The sequence below is a fragment of the Dipodomys merriami genome, unplaced genomic scaffold (assembly GCF_024711535.1).
Source record: "Dipodomys merriami isolate MVZ:Mamm:240054 unplaced genomic scaffold, mDipMer1.0.p SCAF_104, whole genome shotgun sequence".
Taxonomy (NCBI): Eukaryota; Metazoa; Chordata; class Mammalia; order Rodentia; family Heteromyidae; genus Dipodomys; species Dipodomys merriami.
In genome coordinates this window covers 3,075,566-3,103,208 of record NW_027202316.1, presented here as the reverse complement: position 1 = coordinate 3,103,208, position 27,643 = coordinate 3,075,566, and the positions used below count along the sequence as shown (strand labels likewise).

Genomic DNA, 27,643 nt, shown 5'->3' with positions numbered 1-27,643 from the left:
GTCTAGACCTGTGCCTGGCCACAATACTCCTATTTTTCATTTCCTGCCATAGCTGGAATGATAGGTATGCTCCATCATGTCTAGATTCTTCCACTGACATGGAGTCTCATGGGCTTTTCAGACTGGGCTCTCCCTGATCTGTGGTCTTCCTAATCTCGGTATTCATTATTGTTAGATGATAGCATATGTGTATGTCTGAGCTGCCTTTAACTGCAATCTCCTTCATCTCAGCTTCCGAAGTACTAGGATTACAGGCAAGGACAATCAGTGCCTAGCTTGCTCTATTTTTACATAGTGTCTTGCTCATGTTTTTGCCCAGGGCCAGCCTCAAAATTCAATCCTCCTCCTTACGGTTTCTGGCATAGTTGGGATTACAGATCTGTACCACCATTCGTTATTGGTTGAGATGGGAGTCTTGATAACTTTTTGCCTATGATGGTCTGGAACCATTCTCCTGACTGTCATCTTTCAAGTAACTGGGATTATAGGCGTGAGCTACTGCGCCAGGCCTTAATGTATTTCTTATCTTACAACACATCAAGATAATAATTTTTCTTGATCTCAATATTATTTATTACACATATTAATATGTAACAAAAGCAGTCAAACATGCTATTTTAAATAATCAGCTTTTCCTTAATTCATGTACTTTTCTAAGATGACACTGTTTAAACATAGCTGGCTATTGATTAGTTAGGATTAATGGTGGAGTAACTTAATTTCTGTTTTATTTGTATTTCATTTTAATTTATCTCTACAACTAATTTTATAAGCAACACATATTTGTTCTAAAAAGTTAAGCAATACAGAAAATAATAGAAAAGAAAACAAATGATCCTAATCTCAGTATTTAGAAGTTCTTATTATTCAAATTTGGTGAACATCAAACCAGGCATGCGCTTATGCTTACATGGGGCCATGTTCAGAGGTTATGAGGAGCAGATGTAATTTTAAGAGGATGAGATAATAATATTCTTGTTAATTTAAGGCAAATATTTATTGAATTTAATTGAATTACAGAGAAGTAACTAGTAGTATGGAAGGTATTGCTCAAATTTAGCTAAATGTTTCATTTAGCCAGAAGATCTTTTTGAGGTTGCTATAAGGAATTTTGAAAACCCTTAAGATGCTGGAGTCATTTTATGCTTTATTAACTAATATGTTCCATATTAAACAGCTTAGGTTGATTTTATGCCATGAGAAACAATTACTATTGCGGCATTTCTCCCTTTATCTTCCTTCCCCCTCTCTTGTCTTTACTTGTAAATATTTGATACTTATACTTAAATAATTTGCTTAGTAAATACTTTATTTATTTATTTATTTGGTTAAAGTAGTTGTACAAAGTGGTTTTCATTCTATACAAGTTATTGTTGTCCTCTTCTTCCTTTTTTTTTTTTTTTTCTTTTTTTCGTGCTGGTTTTAAACTCAGGTCCTGCATTCTGTCCCTGAGCTTTTTTATGCTCCAGGCTAACACTCTACCAGTAGAGCCACAGCACCACTTCCTGCTTTTTTGGTATTTAATTGGACATAAGAGTCTGGTGAGGGCTGGGAAGGTAGCTCAGTGGTAGAGGGCTTGCCTTGCATGCATGAGGCCCTGGGTTCGATTCCTCAGCACCACATAAACAGAAAAAAAAAGCCGGAAGTGGCGCTGTGGCTCAAGTGGTAGAGCGCTAGCCTTGAGGTGAAGAGCTGAGGGACAGCGCCCAGGCCCAGAGTTCAGGCCCATGACTGGACCCCCCCCCCCAAAAAAAAAAGAGTCTGGTGAACTTTCTTACTCTGGGTTGGCTTTGAAGTGAGACCCCCAGATCCAAACCCCTGAGTAGCTAGGATTTTGAGTACGAGCCACCAGCACCAAACTTAGAGTACGTACTTGTAAGTGCATTTATTTACTTGCCTCAACCTTGATTCTACCTCAAAATTTCATAGTATTTCAGTGGTCTTTGGTATCAGAAAACCTGGATTTGAATGTTCATCTAATTATTAATTATAGCATTAGCAAGTAGTCTAACTTCAATTTCCTCAACTACAAAATAGGATAAACATCTCTTAAAAGTTGTAGTTGTATTTGCCGGGTGTGGTACATGCCTGTAATCTAAGCACTTGGGAAGCTGAGGCAGGAAGATAGTAAATTCAAGATTAGCCTGTGTTAATAGTGAGACTTTTTCTCTTTCTCTCACATGCACACATAAATGTTGTAGTTGAAAAAATGTAAAATGATAGATATTGGTGAGCACATAAATTAGAACAGCCATTATGGAGAACAACATGGATATTCCTAGACTCTTACCATATGATTAGGCAGTGGTACCACTGGGTAGAAAACCAAACTCTTTCCCCCATCTGACTGAAATTTGACATCCTCTGACCTTCCCACAGCCTTTGGTAATCACTTTTCTCTTCTATGAAGTTAAAGTTCCTTTGATTTCAACTATAAGGTCATGTGATGTTTATCTTTCTGTCATTGTCTTATTTCACTTAACAAAGTATCCTTGAGATCTAAACATATTGCAGTTGAGAGATTTTACTTGTTTATAAGACTGCGTAGTATTCAGTCTAAAAATAGTATTCCATTGTGTGTATGAATGTGTGTGTGTGTGTGTGTGTGTGTGTGTGTGTGATTCTTTATACATTTATCTGTTGATTGAGTGTGTCTTAAATCTATTTTGTTCTGTTACAACAGAGTATTAGAGGCTAGGTAATTTATAATGAACAAAATTTATTGGTTCCCATGATTCTGGAGGCTGGAAGCCTAAGTTCCTGTTACCAGCTTCTGTTTATTGTGGGACCTTTTTGTAATATCATTCCGTGATGGAAAATGAAAGAGCAGCAGGGAGTAAAAGGGTGAGCGAAAGGTGGTGGGCACACTTGCCCTTGTAGAACAAATTTATTCCCGTGCTAAAATATATTCATCTACTCTCATGGTCTCATGGGCTTTCTCCCACCATGGCTACTTTGGACTTCAGATTTCTTTTTTTTTTTTTTTTTTAGTAAGTTTTTTCTTGTGAAAATACTATACAGAGGGGTTACAGTAACATGAGCAAGGTTATGAGTACATTTCTTTTTTTTTTTTTTGTCGGTCGTGGGGCTTGAACTCTGGGCCTGGGCGCTGTCCCTCAGCTCTTCAGCTCAAGGCGAGCGCTCTACCACTTGAGCTACACCGCCACTTCTGGGTTTCTGGTGGTTTATTGGAGATAGGAGTCTCACGGTCTTTCCTGCCCGGGCTGGCTTTGAACCGCAATCCTCAGATCTCAGCCTCCTGAGTAGCTAGGATTACAGGTGTGAGCCACCAGCGCCCGGCATGAGTACATTTCTTATCCAGCATTGTTGCCTCCTTGTTTTTTCCCCTACCATCCCTTCCTTCCCACCTCCTCAGCTATTCCCTCCCTGCCCCCACCCTGGACTAAATTGTAAAGTTCATTTTTCAACATAGTGTCGTGTACATCTCATTGTTGTTATGGGTCCACCTGTATCCCTATTTAAACAGCTTGTTTTTTCCCTTCCCTTCCCCAAATTCCACCAACATCAAATATAGTGAAAACAGGTTATACAGTGGGGGAGGGACATACAAAGCAACAAAAAAAAATCACATGGTACCTTATAAATACATTAGGAAAAATAGCAAGGAAGAAAAAATCACTTGTTTCCCTATCTTGGGGTTCATTTCGCTTAACGTCACCTTACCTAACCTTTTCTGTTTGTCTCAGACATATATTGTTATTACAAATAAGGGAAACCATGGGAAACCATGGGACTGATGTTTCTTTGGGCCTGGCTTACTTCACTTAACAATTTTTTCCAAGTCTTTCCATTTCCTAACAAATGGGTAGTGTCATTCTTTCTGATGGAGGCATAGAATTCCATTGTGTATATATACCACATTTTCTTGATCCATTCATCTACTGAGGAGCATCTGGGTTGGTTTCATATCTTAGCTATGGTAAATAATGCTGCAATAAACATAGTTGTGCTGGTAGCTTTAGTATGGTCTTGTTTGTGATCATTTGGGTAGATGACCAGAAGTGGGATTGCTGGGTCATAGGAGAGCGCTATGTGGAGTCTTTTGAGGAACCTCCATATTACTTTTCAGAGTGGTTGAACAAGTTTACACTCCCACCAATAATGCAGTAGGGTTCCCTTTGGCCACATCCTCTCCAGCATCTGTTGTTATTAGATTTCTTGATTCTAGCCATTCTAACTGGGTGAGGTAGAATCTCAATGTTGTTTTGATTTGCATTTCTTTTTATGACTAGAGAAGTTGAGCATTTCTTCATGTGTCTATTGGCCATTCTTATTTCTTCTTCAGAGAAGTTTCTCTTTAAGTCTTCAGCCCACTTATTTATTTATTTATTTATATTGTGAAAATACTGTACAGAGGAGTTACAATTACATGGGCAAGATAATGAGTACATTTCTTCTTTTTTTTTTAATGGCCAGATGTTTTTAATCAAAACAAAGAAAAAAATACATTGGAATGAGTACCTTTCTTATCAAGCATTGTAGCCTCCTCCTTTGTTTCCCCTTCCCATCCTCCCCCTACCCCTCAACCCTATTCTCCCCACCCCCACCCCCGCACGAAAGTTGTAAAATTTGTTTTTGACATAACGACTAGTACATCTCATTGTTGCAATGCAGCCCACTTATTTACTTGGGCAGTTGTTCCTTTGAGGATTTTTTGTTGTGGATTTAATTTTTTGAGTTCCAAGTATATTTTAGATATGAGACCCTTGTCTGTTGTATGACTAATGAAGATGATCTTCTCCCAATCCTTGGGTTTTCTATTGATCTTGCTAGCTATGTCCTTTGCCATGCAGAAGCTCTGCAGCTTCATGCAATCCCATTTTGGACTTTAGATTTCTAACACATTCCTTTTGCAGGGCACATTGATTCTTACATTGATTCTGTATTTTTTTTTTTTTTTTTGGCCAGTCCTGGGGTTTGAACTCAGGGCCTGAGCACTGTCCCTGAACTTCTTTTGCTCAAGGCTAGCACTCTACCACTTGAGCCACAGCATCACTTCTGCTTTTTTCTGTTTATGTGGTATTGAGAAATCAAACCCTGGGCTTCATGCATGCTAGGCAAGCACTCTACCGCGAGGCCACATTTCCAGCCCCAGCTGATTCTTTTGAATAATGTTTCAATATGCATGGGGTGTGATGTGTTTCTTTGATATCAATTTCATTTTCTTTGGATATGTTTTTGGTGGATTGCTGGGTCATATACTTCAAATTTTAATTATTTTTTAAAGATATAAGTAGTCTTTTAAAAATAAACCAATGTATCAATTGAACAAAGGGATTTTGTCATGATATTCCACACAGGCAGATGTTGTACCTTGATCTTAGACTCAGTTGCTCTCCTTTTCAGTCTGTCCCCTCTCATTCCTGTTTTCCACAGATTTCAGTGAGTTTTCTTTTCATCTTCATAACAGATACCATGTATTTGGATATTATTCATCTTCCTCCATTCTCTTTTCTTCTCCCCAATCACTCGTTCTCCCACACAGTGGGGATTTCTAGCTTATAGGTGCTATGGATTTATTCTGCAGCTGGAAATGTGGTTCTGTTGCTAAGGCCCTTTGCCTTGCCTTGTGTTGCTCTTGTGTTTTAGTTACCCCCCTTCCCCAGCAAGGGGAGTTGAGAATGGGCTTGCAGTGTTTTGCTGTTTTACTCAGTTTCATTTATTTCTTCTTGTGCTTCTGCTATCCTGTCACCTCTTTCATGATTCCTGAAGCCCTTTCTCCCCTTCATTAGAATATAGTCTCTCTGGAGTCATTTAACTTTTCTCATTCATCAGCCAAAAACAGTGGATGGTTCTATTTTCCAAGTTGCTTCTCTCCTCTTTCTCTTTCTAGTACTGATTGTCAAAATAATAAAAACCAAGTAACTATTATCCATCTTCTGGAGACTTAACTAAAGAGGGATAGGCATCTTAGTTAGATGACGTATTAAAGGCAGGATATTGGACAAAATGAACCTTTGAGATGGTTTTACAGTTTAGAGGAGAGTTTGTTAAATGTAGGATTGATGAATGCTGTTTTCATGTTTCATAAACTAGAACCATTAGATTTGTTTTAGTTTTTCTGATTCGTAACACAGAAAGTTAGAGCTCAGAAAACTATAACCAGCATAGAAACTATAACTAGAAAAGGTTTTTTTTTTCTTGAAAAACAATGTGGATAGAAGCAAAATAGCTTTTCAAACTCTGTCCTACTGTGTCCCTTAAAAATATCACATTTTCCAATCTTTCATTCCATTTTTTCCCAGTCTTACCCTATTTAAACTCATGAGGATCGCCAGCTAGATGATATTTTGGGCATCTCTCTGTGGGAGCTAAGTCAAAATGATTTAGATGGTTTTTAGTTACTAGAGACATGAAAATAGTGTGATTGGTGTTTTTAAGAAATTTTGAAAATCCTTAATTTTGTGTACTTTTTAATGTAGGTTCCCAATGAACAGATTCTTTCACTTACTTTGGCTACAATTTTGCAATAGAACATGTTTCTCTATAGATGCATTAGACAGTTTGAAACTCACTCAGGTTGTATAAAGCCATCCCATATGAAAGCTGGCCATTATCATGACTGTACTTGGAGAAATGACAAATCAGCTTACACACTTAAAATTCTTGCTCTTTAGCAGTGGTCTGAAAAGGATAAAGGTTGAATCTCATGATAAAATGATAATATGGAGGTGAAGTGATAGCAGAAGAACAGAAGCTTTTGGATCAGAATTCCTGAGTTCCAGTCTAGTTTCCATTTTGCAAAGTTAATTTGATGAGTTACTTTGTTATCTAAGTATTTCTTTCATAATCTGCAATGTAGAAATAATGTTGGTGCCATATAGCATTACCGCTGAGTGTTAAATGTGACAACTTATGTTTGCAACTTTTTAATAAATGTGAATAAATGTTACATGTATATTGTGGAGATAAGGGAGACCTGGAGAGAACTTCGTACTGTTTTACTGACTACAACAAAGTTACGAATCCAAACCTGATAATGAAGCTTTGATTAAGGAAGGAAAAAGAACCTAGAAAAACGGTCAAAGCAACAGATTTGGGTCATTGGATCTGGGATATCCACTTGACTTCTCTACTAAATAATTGTAACCTCTTACTGTATTTTCTTGATCTAATTGTTCCTTAGCACATCATGTGTAATAAGAATTGCTTGCATTTAATGCTTGTTTTAAACAGCAAGTTAGATAATAGTTTTGAAAGTACCCTATAGGTATTATATTTTATAAATCCCGTTATAACTAAGTTATAACTTTAAAGTTTAGAAGAGCAGAAAGGTTCAACCTATTACTAGAAAGAAACGGACAGTGTTAGGTAATGAATTATGGACAGAGGGATTTAGAAAATGTCACCTATCAATCAGCATGTTCCATTTTAGTGGAATCAGTCACCTATCTGATGTGGTGAATTCATCCTGGGATGATTCAGAGAGGTTTTTCTTTCTCCTGCCCCTTATGGTCTCAGTTGTCTTCTTTTCTTCCATCCCCTGGGTCCCACTTTGTGATGTTTTGGCCTCTTGCCTGTGTTTTGATGAGGTTGAGCTGGAGTTCTGTGAATGCATGATGGATTGGGAGCTTCAAACCTTCAAAATGTGACTAAGTGAAATATTCTTCTGGTTCCAGTCTCTAGGTGAAACAGGAAGACCCTTCTTTTGGGACTGTCTACTACACATAGCCTAACTTTAGTGCACTGCAGTGTTGAATCTGTCACTGAGCAGCAGAGACTGTTCTTTAAGCAACAAATACAGTTTTCTGCTCCTTTGTTTGACTAATAAGGGAATTGAACTCTATAATCTTTTTGGGTTATAGAAAAAATGATTTATATCAGACATCTTGGTGTCACTGAGGAACCTAGGTGGTAGGTTTTGTTATGCCTATTTACATAGGAGTGATGGTGAAAAGGGAGGAAACTTCACTTTGAGTTCCATGTTTTGGCCAATAAAAGGAAATTATTTCACTCAGAGGAAATGTTCCTTTGGGGGAAATTTGTTTTTTTTTTTTTTTGGGTCCGGTCATGGGGCCTAAACTCTGGGCCTGGGCGCTGTCCCTCAGCTCTTCAGCTCAAGGCTAGCACTCTACCACTTGAGCCACAGCGCCACTTCCGGCTTTTTTCTTTTTGCTTATGTGGCTGAGGAATCGAACCCAGGGCCTCAGGCATGCAAGGCAAGCGCTCTACCACTGAGCCACCTTCCCAGCCCCCTCCTTTGGGGGAAATTTGTAGATGAATGCCACTGCTAGTATGTTTTTGCACCCAGGAATGGTTGGAGTGGCTTATGCTTGGAATGGAAGGTGTAGAGAAGATGCTGTATAGTTACAGTGTCTGAGCCCATAAAAAGTAAAGGAAGGACTTGATGATCTTGTGTTGTGATCCCTAAAGTCTTCTTTTATTCTTCCTCACGTGCCCCTTTATTCTTTTATTAAGATGTTGCTCTTATTGATTAAGGCTGCAAGCCATGTAAATAGTAGTTTTTGCAATGAAAATATTACCTTCATATTAAGGAACTTCATTTCCTATTGATTGTGTTTCCAAAATTCCTGTTTTTTCCCTTTCCCTTTCCGTTTTCCTTTCCCTTTCCCTTGCCTTGCCTTTCTGCTGCTCTCCCACAACTAATCGATACAAACTTAGGAATTCAAGTTTCTAAGTGTCTCTCACATCCATCCCCTCTGCTATGACCTTGCATGAGAGTCTCATCTTGCCTCTCTCTTCTGAGAAGTTGTAATGTTATTCTGATGGGTCACCCAGATCTATACCATGTTCTTACAAAAAGTCTCATTTATCATTTCTGTTGCTTTTAACATTCACAAGGTGCTTTTTTAAATGCTGATACTGGATTTGAACTTGGGCTGGGATCTGTCCCTTGGCAGGCTGGTGCTCTACCACTTGAGCCACAGTTCTACTTGTGGCTTTTTGGTGGTTAACTGGAGATAAGAATCTTATGACATGGGCTGAACTGAGATATACAGATCTCAGCCTCCTGCGTAGCTAGGATGACAGGCATGAACTACTGGTGCCTGGCTCAGAAAGTACTTTTTTTAATGCACATTTTTCTTATTTAATTCACATATAAAACAATTATGTGAGTATTATTACTTAGCCATATTTGATAATTGAGGAAAAAACCCAAAGGAAGGCTAAGAATTTTCCAAAGGTTATACAGTTAAATGGTGGAAGAATATCTGAAAACCATTCATTAAAAATTTAAAATTTGAAATTAAAAATTTATGGACCCTTGGTTTCCCTTATTTGCAATAATTAGTATATATATAGGATAATCTTATCAGATGAGCTGCAAAGCTCAAAGCCAGGTACATGTGACCATATAAGATGATGCTAAGTGAAATGAACTGCAAGATATGGACACAAGAGATTTGTCTTTATTGTTATTGTTTTAAATGTACGATGTGATTTTATTTTATTGTTTTTGTTTCCTTTGTATGTTCTTTCCCCTAAGACATATCCCCTGTTGTCACTGTACTTGATTTTGGTACCCTGCATCTTGTATATACATATGTCTAATCTGGGGAGGGGAAGGGGAATAACAAAACACTGAAACAAGGACACAGGATGACCTATTGCAACAAGGATACCCACAGGACAGTATATTGGAAATGAACTTTACAGCTTTGGGGGAGGGGAGGATGGAGGATGAGGAGGAGGGAAGATGGAAGAGGGAAAGGATAGTGGTACAACAAGGAAGGGAAGGGGTAACAGTGATCTGCAAGGAAGTGGCGCTGTGGCTCAAGCCTTGAGCTGAAGAGCTGATGGACAGGACAGCACACAGGCCGAGTTCAGGCCCCACAACCGACAAAAAAAACAAAAAACAAAAAACAAACAAACAAAAACCAATGATCTGCAAGCAATGTACGCATTGCCTTACTCGTGTAACTGTAACCCCTCTGTCTTTACAATACAATAGCAAAAGAGAAAAAATATTGTCCTTAACATAAAAACAAAAATTTCTGTAGATTATGTTAATTTAATGAATGACTGAGTAAAAAACTAAAATATGATATAGACACAGATACTTTTATTAAAAATGGAAATTAAGTCAACTACTTTAAAGGAAAAAAGTTTTAAATTTTTATGAATTAATTATATTGAATAACATAACTTAAAAGATTCCTTGTTTTGAACATATGCCAGGATTATTTGCAACTTCTTATATCATTTTTTAAAAAACAGGAGTTTAAATAATAATTTAGAAAAACAACTTTTCTTTCTTCCTTTCTTTTTCTATTCTATTCCATTTAGCAAATTCTGAACTTCATTATTATAACAATTATAGTAGATATTAATGAAAATGTTAAATAGTCTCAAATTGTGTATGGGAAATAATATTTATTTTTTTTTAAGTTTGTGATTTCAGATATTTTGATGTAAAGGGAAAGACAAAGAACAACATCTTTACAAGTAATTATATACTTTTCCCCCTTTTTTCCGTAGATTATATGTGTTGCTAAAATAAAACTAATAATCCCTGCCTCATGAAAATTATATTTTAATTTTCAAAGAAATATTTCAGCTTTTATTTTTAACTTTTTAATTACAAAAATAAAAACTTGTAAAAATCTTATAGTTTTTATATCTTTGACTCAGTTCCTTCTAATGTTAACATTTCACAAAATGGAGAAATCCATTAACTAAGTTCATTTAGATCTCACTAGTTTTTCATTACCATTCAGATGGTTTTATTTTTTGGTTAGTTTTTGAGAACATGAATGAGAGAATGTAGTAAAGCATCATACTGAGCGGAGATAATAAAAGGATCTATGAATTAGTATGGAAAGTGAATAATTAGAAGACTCAATATTTGTGTTTAGTGTGTCTCCTCCCATTGATATGTCTAAAGTCTTAACTAGAGTGTCTTCCCTTGCAGTCTTCGTTGATTAGAGACATATCTCTGATGATGACAACTATCCTTTACAAAGGATTTACATGAATTGAAAGATCTAAATACATTTAAAATGCAGTCTGAGGGGCTGGGAAGTTGGCTCAGTGGTAGAGCTTGCCTTGCATGCCTGAGGCCCTGGGTTCGATTCCTCAGCACCACATAAGCAAAAAGAAAAAGCCGGAAGTGGCGCTGTGGCTCAAGTGGTAGAGCGCTAGCCTTGAGCTGAAGAGCTGAGGGACAGCGCCCAGGCCCAGACTTCAGGCCCCATGACCGGACCCAAAACAAATAAAATGCAGTCTGAATAACTATAAAAAATAAAAACAGCACTGTGAGTTCTAAGAATTATAATTTTGTAAAGTAAAAATATTTCTTGATTTCTAACAGTTTATGTATCAGTTTAAATTTACTTCTTCCAATAAATTGTGGTGAGATGCTAGGACATTTGTTGAACAAGTTTAATTTCATCCCTAGAAGTTTTTTTTCCCCACAAAGGTATTTTTTATTAAGAATTCGGAGTGATGAATCCCTGTGCTAGTTTGTATAAGGTGACATGAACACCCCATTTATTCTAGATTTAAGGAGAAGGGAGTCCTTGTTTTATTAACACAGCACAAGGCACCACTGGAGCTTCATATATGGACCAAAATGTCATGTTTGCATTTAGCCCATCTCTTCTCAGATTCTGTCTTACTGCACTGAAATAGCTACTTCATAGTGACAATGTGGTTCTCTGTGGGGCTTCCTGCATAATAAATGCTAACATGTTTTTATTTCCTTTTTCCTCTGGCATTCTGACAATAATGACAGGGATTTATTTATGATGGATTTTCATAGTGTGGTATCATAGCTCTAGGAAACCATTGCTAAATCTGAGATCTTAAAGATTTATTCTTCTGTTTTCTTCTGTTTTATAATTCTAGCTTTTCTGTTTTGGTCTATTCTTCAGTGTGAACTTTATTTTTAAATTGTAAACTGGCAGTTTATAATTGTATATGTGTATGAGGTACAAAGTGATGTTACAATTTGCTTATGCAATGTGGAATAATTAAAGCCAGCTAATATATTCATTGCCTGAAATATTCAACATTATTTTGTTGGAGAACATTTGAAATTTAATTTCTTGGCAGTTTTGAAATGTATAATATTTATTATCCATTATGCTGTGTTATAGAACTCAAAAAGAAGTATCTTCCTTCTTACTAACTGAGTACCCTCTGGTATCCCATGGCCATAGTACCTATGGCCATTATCCCTATGCTGCCACTCCCCAACCTCTAGCCTAGGTAATCACTGGTTATTTCTGAGTTTAATTGTATGTGAACAAGTGCTATTCCACCTATTGTAATGCTCTCTAATTCTGTCCATGTTGTTGCAAAAGACCCAGTTTTCTTCTAAAGGCTGAATCTGATTTTATTATGTATATGCATCATGTTTTCTTTATCCATTAATTTACTGATGGGCACTTATGTTGATTCTATAGTTTGGCCATTGTGAATAGTATTGCAGTGAAGATGGACATGCAGATAACCCTTTGCTGAATAGATGTCATCTTTAGATTGATACCCCAAATTGGGTTTGCTTGGTCATATGATAATTATATTTTTAGTTTTGTGAAGAACTTCCAGTTTTTCTTTAAAAATTATAAACATAAAAAATTAAAATTTAAAACAAAATATTAATTTTTCTTTAATAATTACTGTATGAACTTACATTCTCACAAACAACATGCAAGTAGAACTCAGTTTTTTTTTTTGGGTGCTCGAGATTGAACTGAGTACTTACAGTGCTAGGCAAATGGTCTACCACTGAGCTATGCCCCCTAACTTTTAAAAATATTTTAATATATTTTTTATTGTAAAAATACTGTACAGAAGGGTTACAGTTACATGAGTAAGGTAATGAGTACATTTCCTATCAAACATTGTTACCTCTTCTTTTGTTTTTTCCCCTACCACCCCTTCCCTCATCACCTCCCTGATTCTTCCCCCCACCCCCAAGTTGTAAAGTTCTTTTTCAACATAGTATCTTGTACATCTCATTGTTACAGTGGGTCAACCTGTATCCTTAGTTCAGCATTTTGTTATTTCCCTTCCCCTCCCCAAATTAGAAAAATGTATATACAAGATGCAGGGCATGGGAATCAAATACAGTGAAGACAGGGGTTATACCATGGGGGAAGAACATATAAAAGAAACAAAAAATTCACACAGTACATTATAAATATGTTAAAAACAATAGCAAGCAAGAAAAAACCACTTGTATCCCTATCTTGTGGTTCATTTCGCTTAACATTATCTTATATGGTCATATGTACATAGCTATTGACCTTTTCTGTTTGTCCTAGACATATACTAGTTATTGCAAATAAGGGAAACCATGGGACCTATGTTTCTTTGGGCCTGGATTACTTCACGTAATATAATTTTTTCCAAGTCTTTCCATTTCCTAACAAATGGGGTAGTGTCATTCTTTCTGATGGAGGCATAGAATTACACACACACACACACACACACACACACATTTTCTCTATCCATTCAACTACTGAGGGGCATTTAGGTTGGTTCCATATTTAGGTAAATGGCCACAAGTGGGATTGTTGGGTCATAGGGGAGCTCTATGTGGAGTCTTTTGAGGAACCTCCATACTACTTTTCAGAGTGGTTGAACAAGTTTACACTCCCACCAACAATGCAGTAGGGTTCCCTTTTGGCCACATCCCCTCCAGCATCTGTTGTTATTAAATTTCTCGATTCTAGCCATTCTAACTGGGTGAGGTGGAATCTCAATGTTGTTTTGATTTGCATTTCTTTTATGGCTAGAGAGGTTGAGCATTTCTTCATGTGTCCATTGACCATTCTTATTTCCTCTTCAGAGAAGTTTCTATTCAAGTCTATAGCCCACTTACTTATTGGGCAGTTGTTTCTTTGAGGATTTGTTGTTGGGGGATTTAATAGCTTGATAGTTATTTATTTATTTTTTCTGGTTGGTTGTGGGGAGGAACTCTGTGCCTGGGTGCTGTCCTTCAGCTCTTCATCTCACTTGAGCCACAGTGCCACTTCTGGTTTTCTGGTGTTTAATTGGAGATAAGTCTCATGGACTTCCCTGCCTGAGCTGGCTTTGAACTGTGATCTTCCAATCTCAGCCTCCTGAGTAGTTAGGATTATAGGTGTGAGCTACCGGTGCTTGGCTGAGAGTTAATTTTTGTACTTACTGTGAGGAGAGGGTTCCGTTTTATTCTGTGCATCATTGAAAATCAATTTCATTGTTATCATTAAAGTGTTATTCAAAGAGGCTGCCATTTCATAAGTCAGGCAATTAATACATTTCTTTCTTCCTTTTTTTTTTAATGTCACCCCTTTCTTTACTTTCCTCCAGTTTCCCCATCCTGTTCCTGCCCACAAGTTATATAGGTTATTTTCCACAAAGTGTATACTGAATAGCATGATTATATTCATTCACCCTTCCTCCCTCCTTTTCTGTTCCTCCTCTTTACCCTCCCTTTCAATAAAACCTCCAAAGCAAAAACAAACACCACCACCACCACCACCACCATCACCACCACCACCACCAAACCTATCTTGTTTTTTTTTTTGTGCCAGTCCTGGGGCTTGAATTCAGGGCCTGGACATTGTCCCTGAGCCTTTTCCACAGCTTGACTTCCAGATTTTTAGTAGTTAATTGGAAAATAAGAGTCTCATAGACTTTCTTGTCAAGTCTGGCTTTAAACCATGATTCTCAGATCTCAGCCTTCTGAGCAGCTAGGATTGCAGGTATGAGCCACTTGCACATGGCTCTTGTGGAAGATTTATAATCATAAATTCAATCTTTCTAGTTAAGGTTTGTATATTCATTTTTTCTATATAGTCGTTAGTTCCATTACTTTATGTTTTTAGGATGTGTGTGTATGTGTGTGTGCGCATGCATGCGTGCATACGCACGCACATATGCCCACTGGTCTTGGGAGTTGAACTCAGGGCCTGAACACTGTCTCTGAACTTTTTCCTCAAGGCTAATACTCTACCACTTGAGCAACAGCTCTACTTTTGGAGTTTCGATGGTTCATTATAAACATTTTATTGATTTTCCTACTCTGGTGGATTTGAAACATGATCTTCAGATCTCAGCTAGGATTATAAGCTTTTCTAAAGGAATTTATAATTTCATTTTTCCAATTTGTTTGGCATGCAGTTCTTAATAGTATTCCATATAATTTTTTTAAATAAGTACTGGCAATTGACTCAGGACCTCACTTGCTAGGCAAATACTCTACTATTTTAGTCACATCCTTGTCCTTTACCTTTTAGTTTCTTTTTTCTTTTGTTTTGTTTTGTTTTGTTGGTCATGGGGCTTGAACTCAGGGCCAGGGTGCTGTCCCTCAGCTCTTCAGCTCAAGGCTAGCACTCTACCACTTGAGCCACAGCACCACTTCCAGTTTTTTCTGCTTATGTGGTACTGAGGAATTGAACCCAGGGCCTCATGTATGCAAGGCAAGCACTCTACCACTGATCCACCTTCCCAGCCCTAGTTTATTTTTCTATGAAGTTTTATGCTTTTAGCCAGGCTGGCTTCAGACCAATATCCTACTACCTCTGTCTCCAGTGAATCTGGGAAAAAAGTATTTTATTATGCCCATTTTATTATGCCCATACCCTCCTTTTTAATTCTGAAATGTCACTACAGTAGTGATATTCTTTCTTTTATTTCTGATTTCAGTTATTTAACTCTTTTTTTTGAAAGTTAAGCTAAATTTTTTTTTACCAAATTTGTCTTTCCAGAGAACTGACCTAAGAAAGATTTTCTGTATTGGTTTTCTATTCTTTTTACTTTTTAAAAATTTTTACTCAAATCTGTATTATTTTCTTCCTCTCTCTTGCTTCAGTTTTAGTTTACTCTTAAGATGGAATAAAGGTAGGCTACTGATCTGAGATCTTTCTTCTTTTTAAATGCAGACATATAAATGTCCTACAAACAGTGCTTTAGTTGCATTCTGTAAGTTACAAATTCTTGTACTTTTATTTTCATTAATATAAAAATATTTTCTCATTTCCTGTGTTATTTCTGCTGCTACTTACTAATATTTTGGGACTGTGTTGCTGTTACATAGTTTTGAGTTTTCCAAAGGTACTTTGTCACTAATTTTATCTCATTGTGATTTGCAAATGTATCTTGTATGAATTCAATTCTTTTTTTCTTTCTTCTTCCTTGTTGTTCTCCCTTTTACCTCCATCTTCCTCATCCATTTTCTCCTCTTCCTCCTCTTCCTTCTCCTCCTTTTCCTCCTTCTTCTTTTCCTCCACCTCTTCTTTCTTCCTTCTTCCTTTTTTTGGTGCTGGTGATCTAACTAGGAAATTATGGATGCAAGGTAAAAACTCTACAAGTGAGCTACATTCTGGATTATGAATTAACTTCTTTTAAATTTGTTTTCTTTTCTTTTCTACTGGTAATGGGGCTTGAAATGGGGTTTGAACTCTGGGCCCAGGCACTGTCTCTGAGCTTTTTTTGCTCAAGGCTAGTGCTTTCCCACCCAAGACACAGCTCTTCTTTTGGCCTTTTAAGGATAAGAAAAAGTCCCACTGACTTTTCCTTCCCAGGTTGGCTTTGAACTCTGATCTTCAGATCTCAGCTTCGCAAGTAGCTAAGATTACAGATGTGAAGGACTGGTGCCCGGCAACTTTTTTCAAATTTATTTTAAAAGAGAATTCCTAGAGTATGCCTCATACTCCCTCAAGAAGATTAACTATTTTTGTTGTTACTAGTTGAGTTGTCACTGAGTTATGGATACATTTGGCTTATAGTGTCATTCAAATATCTTATTATTTATCTTCTATTTACTTGTTTCATCTACTATTTATACTTTCCTACTGAAGTTTCCTATTATCATTCTTAATATTATTTTTTCTTGGGTTATTTATTTCTTCTTTCAAAGCTTTTTTTTTCCTTTTCAAATTTTGTCATTTCTGTCAGGTAACATATATGCTTATAACTTTTATGTGTTTATAATACCTTGAGCCTTTTTGATTAAAAAAAAATCTCTTTTCTCACCGGGGTGCCGGTGGCTCACGCCTGTAATCCTAGCTACTCAGGAGGCTGAGATCTGAGGATCATGGTTCAAAGCCAGTCCAGGCAAGGAAAAGCCCGTGAGACTCTTATCTACAATAAACCACTAGAAAACCGGAAGCGGTGCCGAAGCGGTGCTGTGGCTCAAGCAGTAGAGCTCTTGCCTTGAGCTGAAGAGCTCAGGGCTAGTGCCCAAGCCCAGAATTCAAGCCCTATGACTGCCAAAAAAACCCCAACCAAACAAACAAAAAACCTTTTTCTCTAGCAATTATAAAATCCAGTACTAATTGGGCCACTTTAGCTTTCTTTCTTTCTTTTTTTTTTTTTTGTCGGTCATGGGGCTTGAACTCTGGGCCTGGGCGCTGTCCCTCAGTTCTTCAGCTCAAGGCGAGCGCTCTACCACTTGAGCTACAGCACCACTTCTGATTTTTTGGTGGTTTATTGGAGATAGGAGTCTCACGGTCTCTCCTGCGCGGGCTGGCTTTGAACCGCGATCCTCAGATCTCAGCCTCCTGAGTAGCTAGGATTACAGGTGTGAGCCACCAGCGCCCGGCTCACTTTAGCTTTCTTATAGCTGCTGTTTGAATTATATATCTTTTCTATATTTTTTTTTCCAACCTATTTGTATTTCTGAATCTAAAGTCTGCTATTAGGCCTCTTTCAGTTGTTTGGCACAAATAATCATTTAACCCATGGACAATGTTGTCTCTAATACATGAGTGACATGATATCAATATTTGTAATTTATTTAATTATTGTTATTAATGTTTACTTAATATCCACACATCTCATGTTAAAATTTTGAATAATGTGATGATGCTTCAGAATGTTAGGCATATATTCATATGTACATAGCTTTTGACCTCTGCTGCTTGTCCTGGACATATATTAGTTATTGCAGATACGGGAAACCATGGGACCTATGTTTCTTTGGGCCTGGCTTACTTCACTTACTATGATTTTTCCAAGTCTTTCCATTTCTTAACAAATGGGATAGTGTCATTCTTTCTGATGGAGGCATAGAATTCCATTGTGTATATATATATAAAACATTTTCTTGATCCATTCATCTACTGAAGAACATCTGGGTTGGTTCCATATCTTAGCTGTGGTGAATAATGCTGCAATAAACATAGTTGTGCTGGTAGCTTTAGTATGGCCTTGTTTATGATTGTGTAAGACAATGCTAAGCGAAATGAACCCCAAGATAAGGACACGAGAGTTTTTTTCTTTCTTGCTGTTGTTTTGAATGTACTTATAATGTACTATGTGATATGGTATACCCCCTGTTTTCACTGTATTTGATTCCGGTGTCCTTCAACTTGTATATACATTTTTCTAATTTGGGGAGGGGAAGGGAAATAACAAGATGCTGAAATAAGGATACAGGTTGACCCACTATAACAATGAGATGTACAAGACACTATGTTGAAAAAGAACTTTACAACTTTGGGCTGGGGAGGGAGGAGTTGGGGAAGTGTGGAGGGAAGGGATGGTAGGGGAAAAATAAAGGAGGGGGTAACAATGCTCGATAGGAAATGTACTCATTACCTTACTCATGTAACTGTAATTGTATCTTTTCAATAAAAATATATATTATAAAAAAAGAAAAAAGAGTGTTAGGCATAATCTTTACTTTTAGGAAATTTAAAATACAATGTAAAGGGTTTATCATCTTGTTATTCTTATGGTATGAGAACTCTAGAGGATAAAATATAATTATATTTATTTTGTAGTGAGAGTAGAGCTATTATAAACTTAAGTTTGAAATTGTCTCTCTTAATACAGTCACCTTCAATCCCAATGAAAAACTGAACTTTAAGTTTACTAATTCAATTTCTATAAAATTTTGACAAAAATGAAGGCTGCCAGATAATCCCAGGTTTCCTGACAATATATACGTGGAAATTGCATTGTAAAGCAGGGGAAAACTTTTGGCTCTTGTACAGTCTAACATATATATTTTAAAACATCATTTAGTACTCTTGTAAGAGAACTAACACGGTCTACACATAGGTTGCAGGAAAGGAAACTCATTTCTAAAAATGATTCAACAGCAGCTAGAATTACCAAATAAGGGCATGAATGAATGAATGTGTCAACCAGATGAAATATGAAGTGTGAGCTTTTTAGATAGTTTGTGCAATGAAAGCCTTAACAAAATTTAAAGTAGCAAAATGTAGAAAATGTCAGATACACTGACTGCTGGTTTGTACAGAAGACTTCTTGGGTGTCAAGCCCTCTTCTAATAGCTTTATATGTAAAACAAAGATTAGATTGTCAAATCAGATTAGTGTGAATTGGAGTTGTTATCCAGTGTTAAACTTTATTTACAATTTTAAGAATATAAGCAATAATAAGGACATGTAAAACAAAGAGTGGTTCTGAACGTTGAGAAAGGTTACTGGATTTTCCCTTTTATGATAGACAACACTGTCAAACCCAGACTAGTAGATAATATCCTTCATGAAAGACTTGAGTTGTCTATTACAACACAGCATTATTGACTCCATTACTCCATTATATTATTGATTCTAATAACTCCATTTCCAACCTGGATTGTTACATACATGGTTCATGCCATGCATATCTCTTCCTCTACCTATAGGTTTTAGGCTTATCCTAGTACTCTTAAATAAGAATTTTCATGCCAAAAGCTTTTATAGACAGTTATGCATTCCTCTTAAAGAAAATGCCAATAGGATATTTGCCAACCATTAGCATATCTATAAGGAAATTAAACTAGATTTTGTGCTTTCTTTAAAAATTATTTTATTATCTTAAAATAGTTGTATAAAGAGGTTTAATTCATCATGTCAGTTTATGAATGTATCATGCTCAGTGTTACCCCTTCCATCATTCTTTCTCCCTCCCATCTATCCCAACCTCAATAGTTTCCTAGTTCCATTTTCACATGTGTACATTGAATATTATACCTGTATTTGCTCACCATCCCTTTCTCCATTCATCTGCCTCTGTCCCCTAAAGTCCTACCCCTGAGCCATGACATGTCTTAGCTTTCTAGTATTCATACTGTTAATAAGCCTCCTTATTCCTTCATAAGCTGTCTGTTAATTGTTCAGAGGGGTGAAAATCTTCCTTTGTATATACTATACTTTAGTCAGTTTGATTGTGTATATATATAAATGGCCCATATATTTATTTGCAAATGATAAAATGTTGTTGTTCTAGATATATTCATAAAATTCCATTTTATATCTTATTTTACATACATATATAGGTATATCTATATAATAGTTATATCTACATATATCAGGTATCTATGTATGTATGTATGTTTGTTATTTTTGTGGTTTCTATTTTTTTTTCAGAGAGTCAACTTATGAGAGAAAAGTACTGCTTTATTTTCTTCCCTAACAAATTGACTCAATTTGTTCAAATTTAATTTTTTTGGGTTTGAAGACAATGAAATACACTGACAAGGAATTTAGTTGTTTTGTTTTTTAAATCTTTATTTCATTTGGTTTGTTTTAACTTGGTTAGTAGAAACTTAGGAGAGAAATTGGTGATACAAACAGAATATATGTGGTGTTTATTCACAGCAGCTATCTTGCTTTCTGTACCTTTTGACTTGTTTGTAAGTGAGACAAAGGTTGAACTCACTACACAACGCTGACAATGAAATATACTAATTGTGGAGGAGGTATTGGAAGGAATAGCTGTGGGAAAGTGAGGAATGGGATGACACTGTTAAAAAAGAAATATACTTATTACTTGGCTTATGTCACTGTAACCCCTTTTTATATCTCCTTGACAGTAACAATAAAAATAAATATATTCTCATCACCAACAGATATGTCCATAATTTATTGTGTTAATTTGTGCATATACCTGCATATATAATTTTTATGTAATTTTCATGTAATCTCAGAATATTTGAGAAATCATATGGTGGTTTAATGTTTAATATTCTCTGCTTTTCCCAATCCAATCTTCATATCAGGATGGAGATCCAGTTCGTCCAGGAGTGGCTATGACTGATCTGGCTACTGGCCTGTATGCTTACGGAGCCATCATGGCCGGACTGATACAGAGATACAGAACTGGAAGAGGACTGTTCATCGATTGTAATCTGCTATCTTCTCAGGTACATTTGAGATGATCATGTAAAAACATTTGTTTGGGTGATACCTTCTTAGATTAAATCCTCCTCCTCTGCCTCCTCTTCCTTCAATTCTTCTTCCTCCTCCTCCACTTCTTTCTCTTCCTCCTCCTGCTCCTCCTCTTGCTCCTCCTTCTCTTGCTCTTCTTCCTCCTCCTCCTTTTTAATTTTTTTGGTATTCAAGTGAACTCAGGATCTCAAACTCTTTTATTTTATTTTTTCCATTCAAGGCTGGTTAATCAGAGATGAATCTTATTGCTTTGTCTTCCCAGGCTGTCTTTGAACCTTGATCCTCAGATCTCACCCTCCTGAGTAGCCTGGATTATAATTGTAAGCCACAAACGTCCAGCTCTGTAACTTCTTTTTACCTGAGTGTCTTCACCTCTGTGTGTGTGCATGTATTCATGTGTGCCAGGGACTCTCTTGGTAGTCTGGTGGTGTTTACCTTGGAATGATTCTTTTAAATTTATAAAATGGAGAAATTAGGATCCCAAAGTAAAATCATTTCTGTGTTATCACATATGTATTCAATGTTTATTCACATGTTAATCACTAGATATAAAAAGGAGTCTAATACTATTATTCTGAACATAAATGATATTTTAAGAAATCTTCAATAACAAATATATGAAAAGATGTTTAATATTTGTTGGTGATCAAATCAGAGATACTGCTAAAAATAATTTGAAGTTTTGTTGTCTACATGCATAACTGAAGAAAATGCTGAATTTTAGTTAGAGATTGATGGAAATAAAAATACACACAATATATGTATATGTGTGTGTGTGTGTGTGTGTGTGTGTGTGTGTGTCTACTCAATTAACTCTCACAATTCTATGACTCCAGATGAAGAAGTCCTAGTTTAGATAGTTCTCATTTATATTGTAGTAAATACTAAGCTAGTGGATTAAAAGGGTTAAGTCACTTTCAACATGACATTTTGCCTCCTTTTTGTAAAAAAATAAACTGGATCTGAACCAGATGCTGTACCATATGTGGAAGTTGATTCTGAATAGATAATTTTTCAAGGATAGAAAAAAGAAAATACCTAATTTGTGCAAGGAGACATTTTACTGTGGGAAAAATTACTTTCTAGACATAGAGACCTCAGTTGGGAATTTCAGACTTAAATGGCATACATGGGAAAATAGTATACTTGGAACACTGCTTTGGAGATTGTTTTTTTTCTCTTAGGCAAAATTAAGGAGGTGTATAGAAATTTTCAAAAAGCATCAGAATGGCTGAAGGTGAAATACTATGTATGAGTTTTTTTTAACAGCCTCTTTGAGTCATATAATTTTAGTGGTATAATAGAAAGATCAAAGATCTCTCCTCAAAGGAGTGATCTTGCTCCTTCAGGGAGAATCACAGATGCTAGATATGGGAAGTTGCTGTATGTGTGTACTTTCCTTTCCTAATTTTATAGCTGTGAAAACCCTGAGGTAGGTTGAGACACTGGATAAAAGTTACAAATCCAAGGCAGGCACCAGTGACTCATGCCTGTAATCCTAGCTATTCAGGGGTCTGAGAACTGAGGACTACAGTTCAAAGTTAGCCTGGGCAGGAAAGACCATAAGACTTTTATCTCTAGTTACCAAGAAGTGAAGTTGTGGCTCAGGTAGTAGAGTGCTAGCTTCAAGCAAAAATGCTCAGGACAGCACCCAGGAGTTCAAGTCCCAGGACCACCCTCCCCATCACACCAAAATTGCATATTGCCACAATTATTTGATTATCATATAATTTCATAGTAGGGATACCATAGTTAACTTTGTCTTTCACTTTAAGATAACATCTATACATTCTAGATCCAAAATCCAATAAAAATGATGAAAATCTGCTATACATAAACAAGAGATGCTACTTTTAGAAACTTTTCAAAGTAGCATAATAGGAAACCAGTTTTTAAAAATATAAATGTTTACCTGCATTAAGTATGTTACACTTGCACTTAATTTCAGCTGCCTGGAAAAAGACTGAGATTTCATGCAGTGGTAAAAACAGGCTTTTCTATTTGTTTTGATTGGATTGTATAGGATAATGAATGATTATTACATTCAATGTCAGTTACTAAAAATGAAATTTTGTACTGTTCTTAAAAGCAATCTAGTGTACAATAGACAAATTATACTTGATTTCAATAGTAGCTAATTATTAGCTGAGAGATGATTGCATTGACCACAACAAAACCATTTTAAGTTGTTCATTGTGGAGACATAAGAATTGCCGGGATGTGGTTTGTAGTGGGCACCATTTTCTTTTTGTAGTTTCAAGGCTATAAACTTTTAACCCTTGTCATAAAATTCTTTTGATTTTCTTCTAGTCTTAATATGATTTAAAGCTGTTCATCCAAGATTGTCTAATGTCAGCATCTAAACACTGTTCTCAGATGCTATTGGTAAATAACAAGGAAGTGGGTTTGGACGTGGTTCCAATTATTCTGTTGCTCTTACTCTTCTGTTGTGGCTTACAAAAATATCTTTGGGAAGTTCCAGTATCCTTCCTGTTCTTAATTGTACCCAGGATCCCTTAATTATACGACAATAAGTTCATTTGTTAACACCATAATTATTTTCACATATAGAGACTTTTGTCATTTCTGATGGCACTGTTCTTTTGCCACACTTGCATATTGTTATAAATGTACATGAGCCTATTAGGGTAGAACAAACTATTAACTCATATTGTTTTAGCATATTTTTGTCAAAAAAGTTCCAAATCTCAAAACAAATATAGGTATTTGAAATTCATCTTTCTGTGTCTTTAGATACACCTTTGTTTCTGCTTTTTCTTTTTACTTATATCCTTTTAGAAAATAATTTTATTGATAAAGGAGAATGATGGGAGAAGGCTGGAGTGTATTATTTACATTGTTGGGAATGCCACAATGAAATTCTCCCATGAATAGCTAATTATCTTATTAAAATAAAAGTGACTTTATTGAGGAATATATTACATAGAAACTTTGTACTATGTAGGTGACAACTTGATTTTTTAAAAGTTTAGTGTGTTATATAACCATCACTCTAAATCAGTGTTTGAAATGACTATTCAGTCACTTCTGGTCTGGAATTTACCTATGGAAGCCCGAGTGGACATTTTTTTTTTATTGTAAGGATACTGTACAGAGGGATTACAGTTACATGAGTAAGGTAATGAGTACATTTCCTATCAAGCATTGTTACCTCCTCCTGTGTTTTTCCCCTACCATCCTTTCCCTTCCCACCTCCCCAACTCCCTGCTTCCCTCCACAAGTTATAAAGTTCATTTTCAACATAGTGTCTTGTATGCTGAGTAGACATTGTGAATGGGGGAGAATTTAGGATTAGATTCTCTTAGATAATTTAGAAGTCATTATGATTTCTATGGGCCGTAGGCATTTTTTCATTGTGGATTCTTTCATTTATGAAATCAATAAAAATTATTTTGTATGGTTTTAAAGATGAGAATAATTATTATATAATTCATTATAATTACATTTACTTTCCTTCTTACTTTAAAAGAAATTAAAATTAAAATATTTTGTATACTGTAAAGTAATGTGAGGATTAGGTACTGTGCTTATAGTATCTAATTGATAAGACCGCTCCGGAAGAATTACAACAATAGTTTATAAGTATACCATCTCTGTGAGGAAAGTTGTATATCCAAGGAGGCTAACAACTGAAATTATGCTTAAATATAGGCAGAAAACAGAAAGATACAGAGGCTTAATAGTCTGTGACCAAGTAAGTTAGACAGTAGAGTAAGGAAAGAGGAAAAGAGTTCAAGAAATTAGGAGCAGCTATTTTGTATTTGTTTTGTATTCTCAAAACCACAATGAGATATTAATTTACATCTGTTATTATAGATATTACCCAATAAGAAATTTTGATGAGGGAATGGACAAAAGTCCACACTTGCACACTATTGCAAAGCCATATGGCCAATGCCATAAAGGTTTTCCAGAAGAACTAAATATAGAACTACCATGTGAACTAGCAATCCTACTCCTGGGTATGTCTCAAAATCATGTTCATTGCAGCATTATTCATAATAGTCTAGCTATGAAAGCAATATAGAAACAAACTATTGTCTCCTCTCACATATGGAATCTAAAAAAATCATATTAAGTGAAGTAAGCCAGACCCAAAGAAACATAGGTCCCATGATTTCTCTTATTTGCAATATTTAATATACATCTAGGATAATATTAGCAGATGAACAGAATAGCTCAATAGCTAAGTACATATGACCATATGACACTAAGTGAAATGAACTCCAAGACGTGGACACAAGAGATTTTTCTTTGTTATTGTTGTTTTTAATGTACTATGTGATTTTTTTGTTTCTTTTATATGTTCTTCTCCCTGTGTTATATCCCCTGTTGTCACTGTACGTGATTTTGGTATCCTGGTATTGTATGTATGTTTATTTGAATAGGGAATGGAAGGGGACCAACAGAATGTGAGACAAAGGATAAGGGGGGACCAATGGAACAGCAATATATACAAGACAATATGTTGGAAATGATCTGTACAACTTTTGGGGGTGGATAGTGGGGGAAGAGGTAGCAAGTTTGACAAGAAATGTACTTATTACCTTACTTATATAACTGTAACCTCTCTGTATATCACCTTGACAATAAAAAAAGGCAAATTCAGAGAAGTGGAGTAGAGTGGTAATTACTAGTGACTAATGTATTGGTAACACTGAGGCAATGTTGGTCTAAGGAAACAGGATTAGACAGGAGGATTAGACAGGAAGAATGTTTGAGAGCTCTATTATACAACAAGGAGACCACAATTAATAATGATTAATAATCTTTTCTTAAAAATCACCAAGAATACAGATTTTTAAGTGCTGTCACTTCCCAAACTTATAAATATGTGAAGTGATGGATATATTAATAACTTACTTTAATAATTTCACAATTTTTACATAGTTAAAACATTATTTGTGTACCATAAACACATACACATTTTATTTATCAATTAAGAATTTAATTAAATAATTGAGCACAAATTAAAACAAAAATTTAAATGATATTTGCAAGATGTTAAGAATAAATGCTATAATTAGGAAGGCAAAGACACATAAAAAAGACAAATCTGATGACATACAAAAATATGAAAAATTTTAGATGATCTATTACTTTATGTATTTATTTTATAGTATTAGATGAACTACAAGTATACATCAGTGCAAAAGATGGTCTTCTGTCTGCTTAAAGAAGATTCAGTGTAATGCAAGTGTATTAGCAGGACACTTTGGTTTTGTATAACTCAAATTATGAGTTATATTCATAGGCATTATATGTTTTTATATGACAAGCTATAATCGAGGATTCATCAAGGCTTTTTAATTGATAATTACTAGTGAATAGTTCAAAGGAAAAAGTAATAAGAAAGACAAAATTTATGGTGATTTAATTCAGTTACTTTGTTAAATAATTTAAACATATTTTTGTGCCTTTCAATATTTTGAAAAAGGTAGAAATGGAAGATGAAGATAAAAAAGAGATGGAAAGAGATCTACTGGTGTTTGCATACATTTCCTGGATTTAGATTTTATCTTTGTAGGATGATGGCTAATTGTTCCTAAAGTTGGGTTTCTTGTTTTTGGACTGGTATCAATTAAAAAACACTCTTTTTTTGGGGGGGGGTCCGGTTGTGGGGCCTGAACTCTGGGCCTGGGTGCTGTCCCTCAGCTCTTCAGCTCAAGGCTAGCACTCTACCACCTGAGCCACAGCACCACTTCCGGCTTTTTGCTTATGTGGTGCTGAGGAATTGAACCCAGGGCCTCATGCGTGCAAGGCAAGCGCTCTATCACTGAGCCACCTTCCCAGCCCCTAAAAAGCACTCTTACTTGTACTCTTAGTTGGCATTTTTGCTCATAGCTGATGCTTAGTACTTGATCCATGCCGCTAGTCTGGCATTATGCTGGCTAATGAAGTCTCACAGACTTTTCTGGTTGGGCTGTCTTTATACATCAGTCCTCAGATCTCAGCTTCCTGAATAGCTAGGTGTGAGTTACCATACTTTGAGTTTGAGTTTCCTTGAGTTGTTTTCCAACTTTCTTTTCTTTCTTTCTTCCTTTCTTCCTTCCTTCCTTCCTTCCTTTCTTCCTTCCTTCCTTCCTTCCTTCCTTTCTTTCTTTCTTTCTTTCTTTCTTTCTTTCTTTCTTTCTTTCTTTCTTTCTTTCTTTCTTTCTTTCTTTCTTTCTTTCTTTCTTTCTTTCTTTCTTTCTTTTCTTTCTTTCTTTCGTCAGTAGTGGGGCTTGAACTCTGGGCCTGGGCGCTGTCCCTGTGCTCTTCAGCTAAAGGCAAGTGCTTTACCTCTTGAGCCACAGTGCCACTTCCAGTTTTCTAGTGGTTTATTGGAGATCAGGGTCTCATGGACTTTTCTACCCAGGCTTTGAACCGTGATGCTCAGATCTCAGCCTCCTGAGTAGCTAGGATTACAGGCGTCAGCCACCCGGTGCCCAGCTCCAACTTTATTTTTTTATTTTTATTTTTTCCTTCTTTCTCATTTACTTTTTTTTTTTTTTTTTGGCCCAGTTGTGGGGCCTGAACTCTGG

The 27,643-nt window shown here is 36.0% G+C and overlaps 1 protein-coding gene across 10 annotated transcripts in view; it reads left to right on the top strand.

Annotated features, from left to right (window-relative positions):
• The window catches only part of Sugct (succinyl-CoA:glutarate-CoA transferase), a 602,475-nt gene that overhangs the window by 78,035 nt on the left and 496,797 nt on the right, over positions 1 to 27,643 (top strand). For all 10 annotated transcript variants that reach the window (XM_069998316.1, XM_069998332.1, XM_069998322.1 and 7 more), the window contains exon 8: positions 20,930 to 21,073. In XM_069998316.1, coding sequence (XP_069854417.1) covers positions 20,930 to 21,073 — 144 coding nt within the window. The remainder of the gene's footprint in view (positions 1 to 20,929; positions 21,074 to 27,643) is intronic.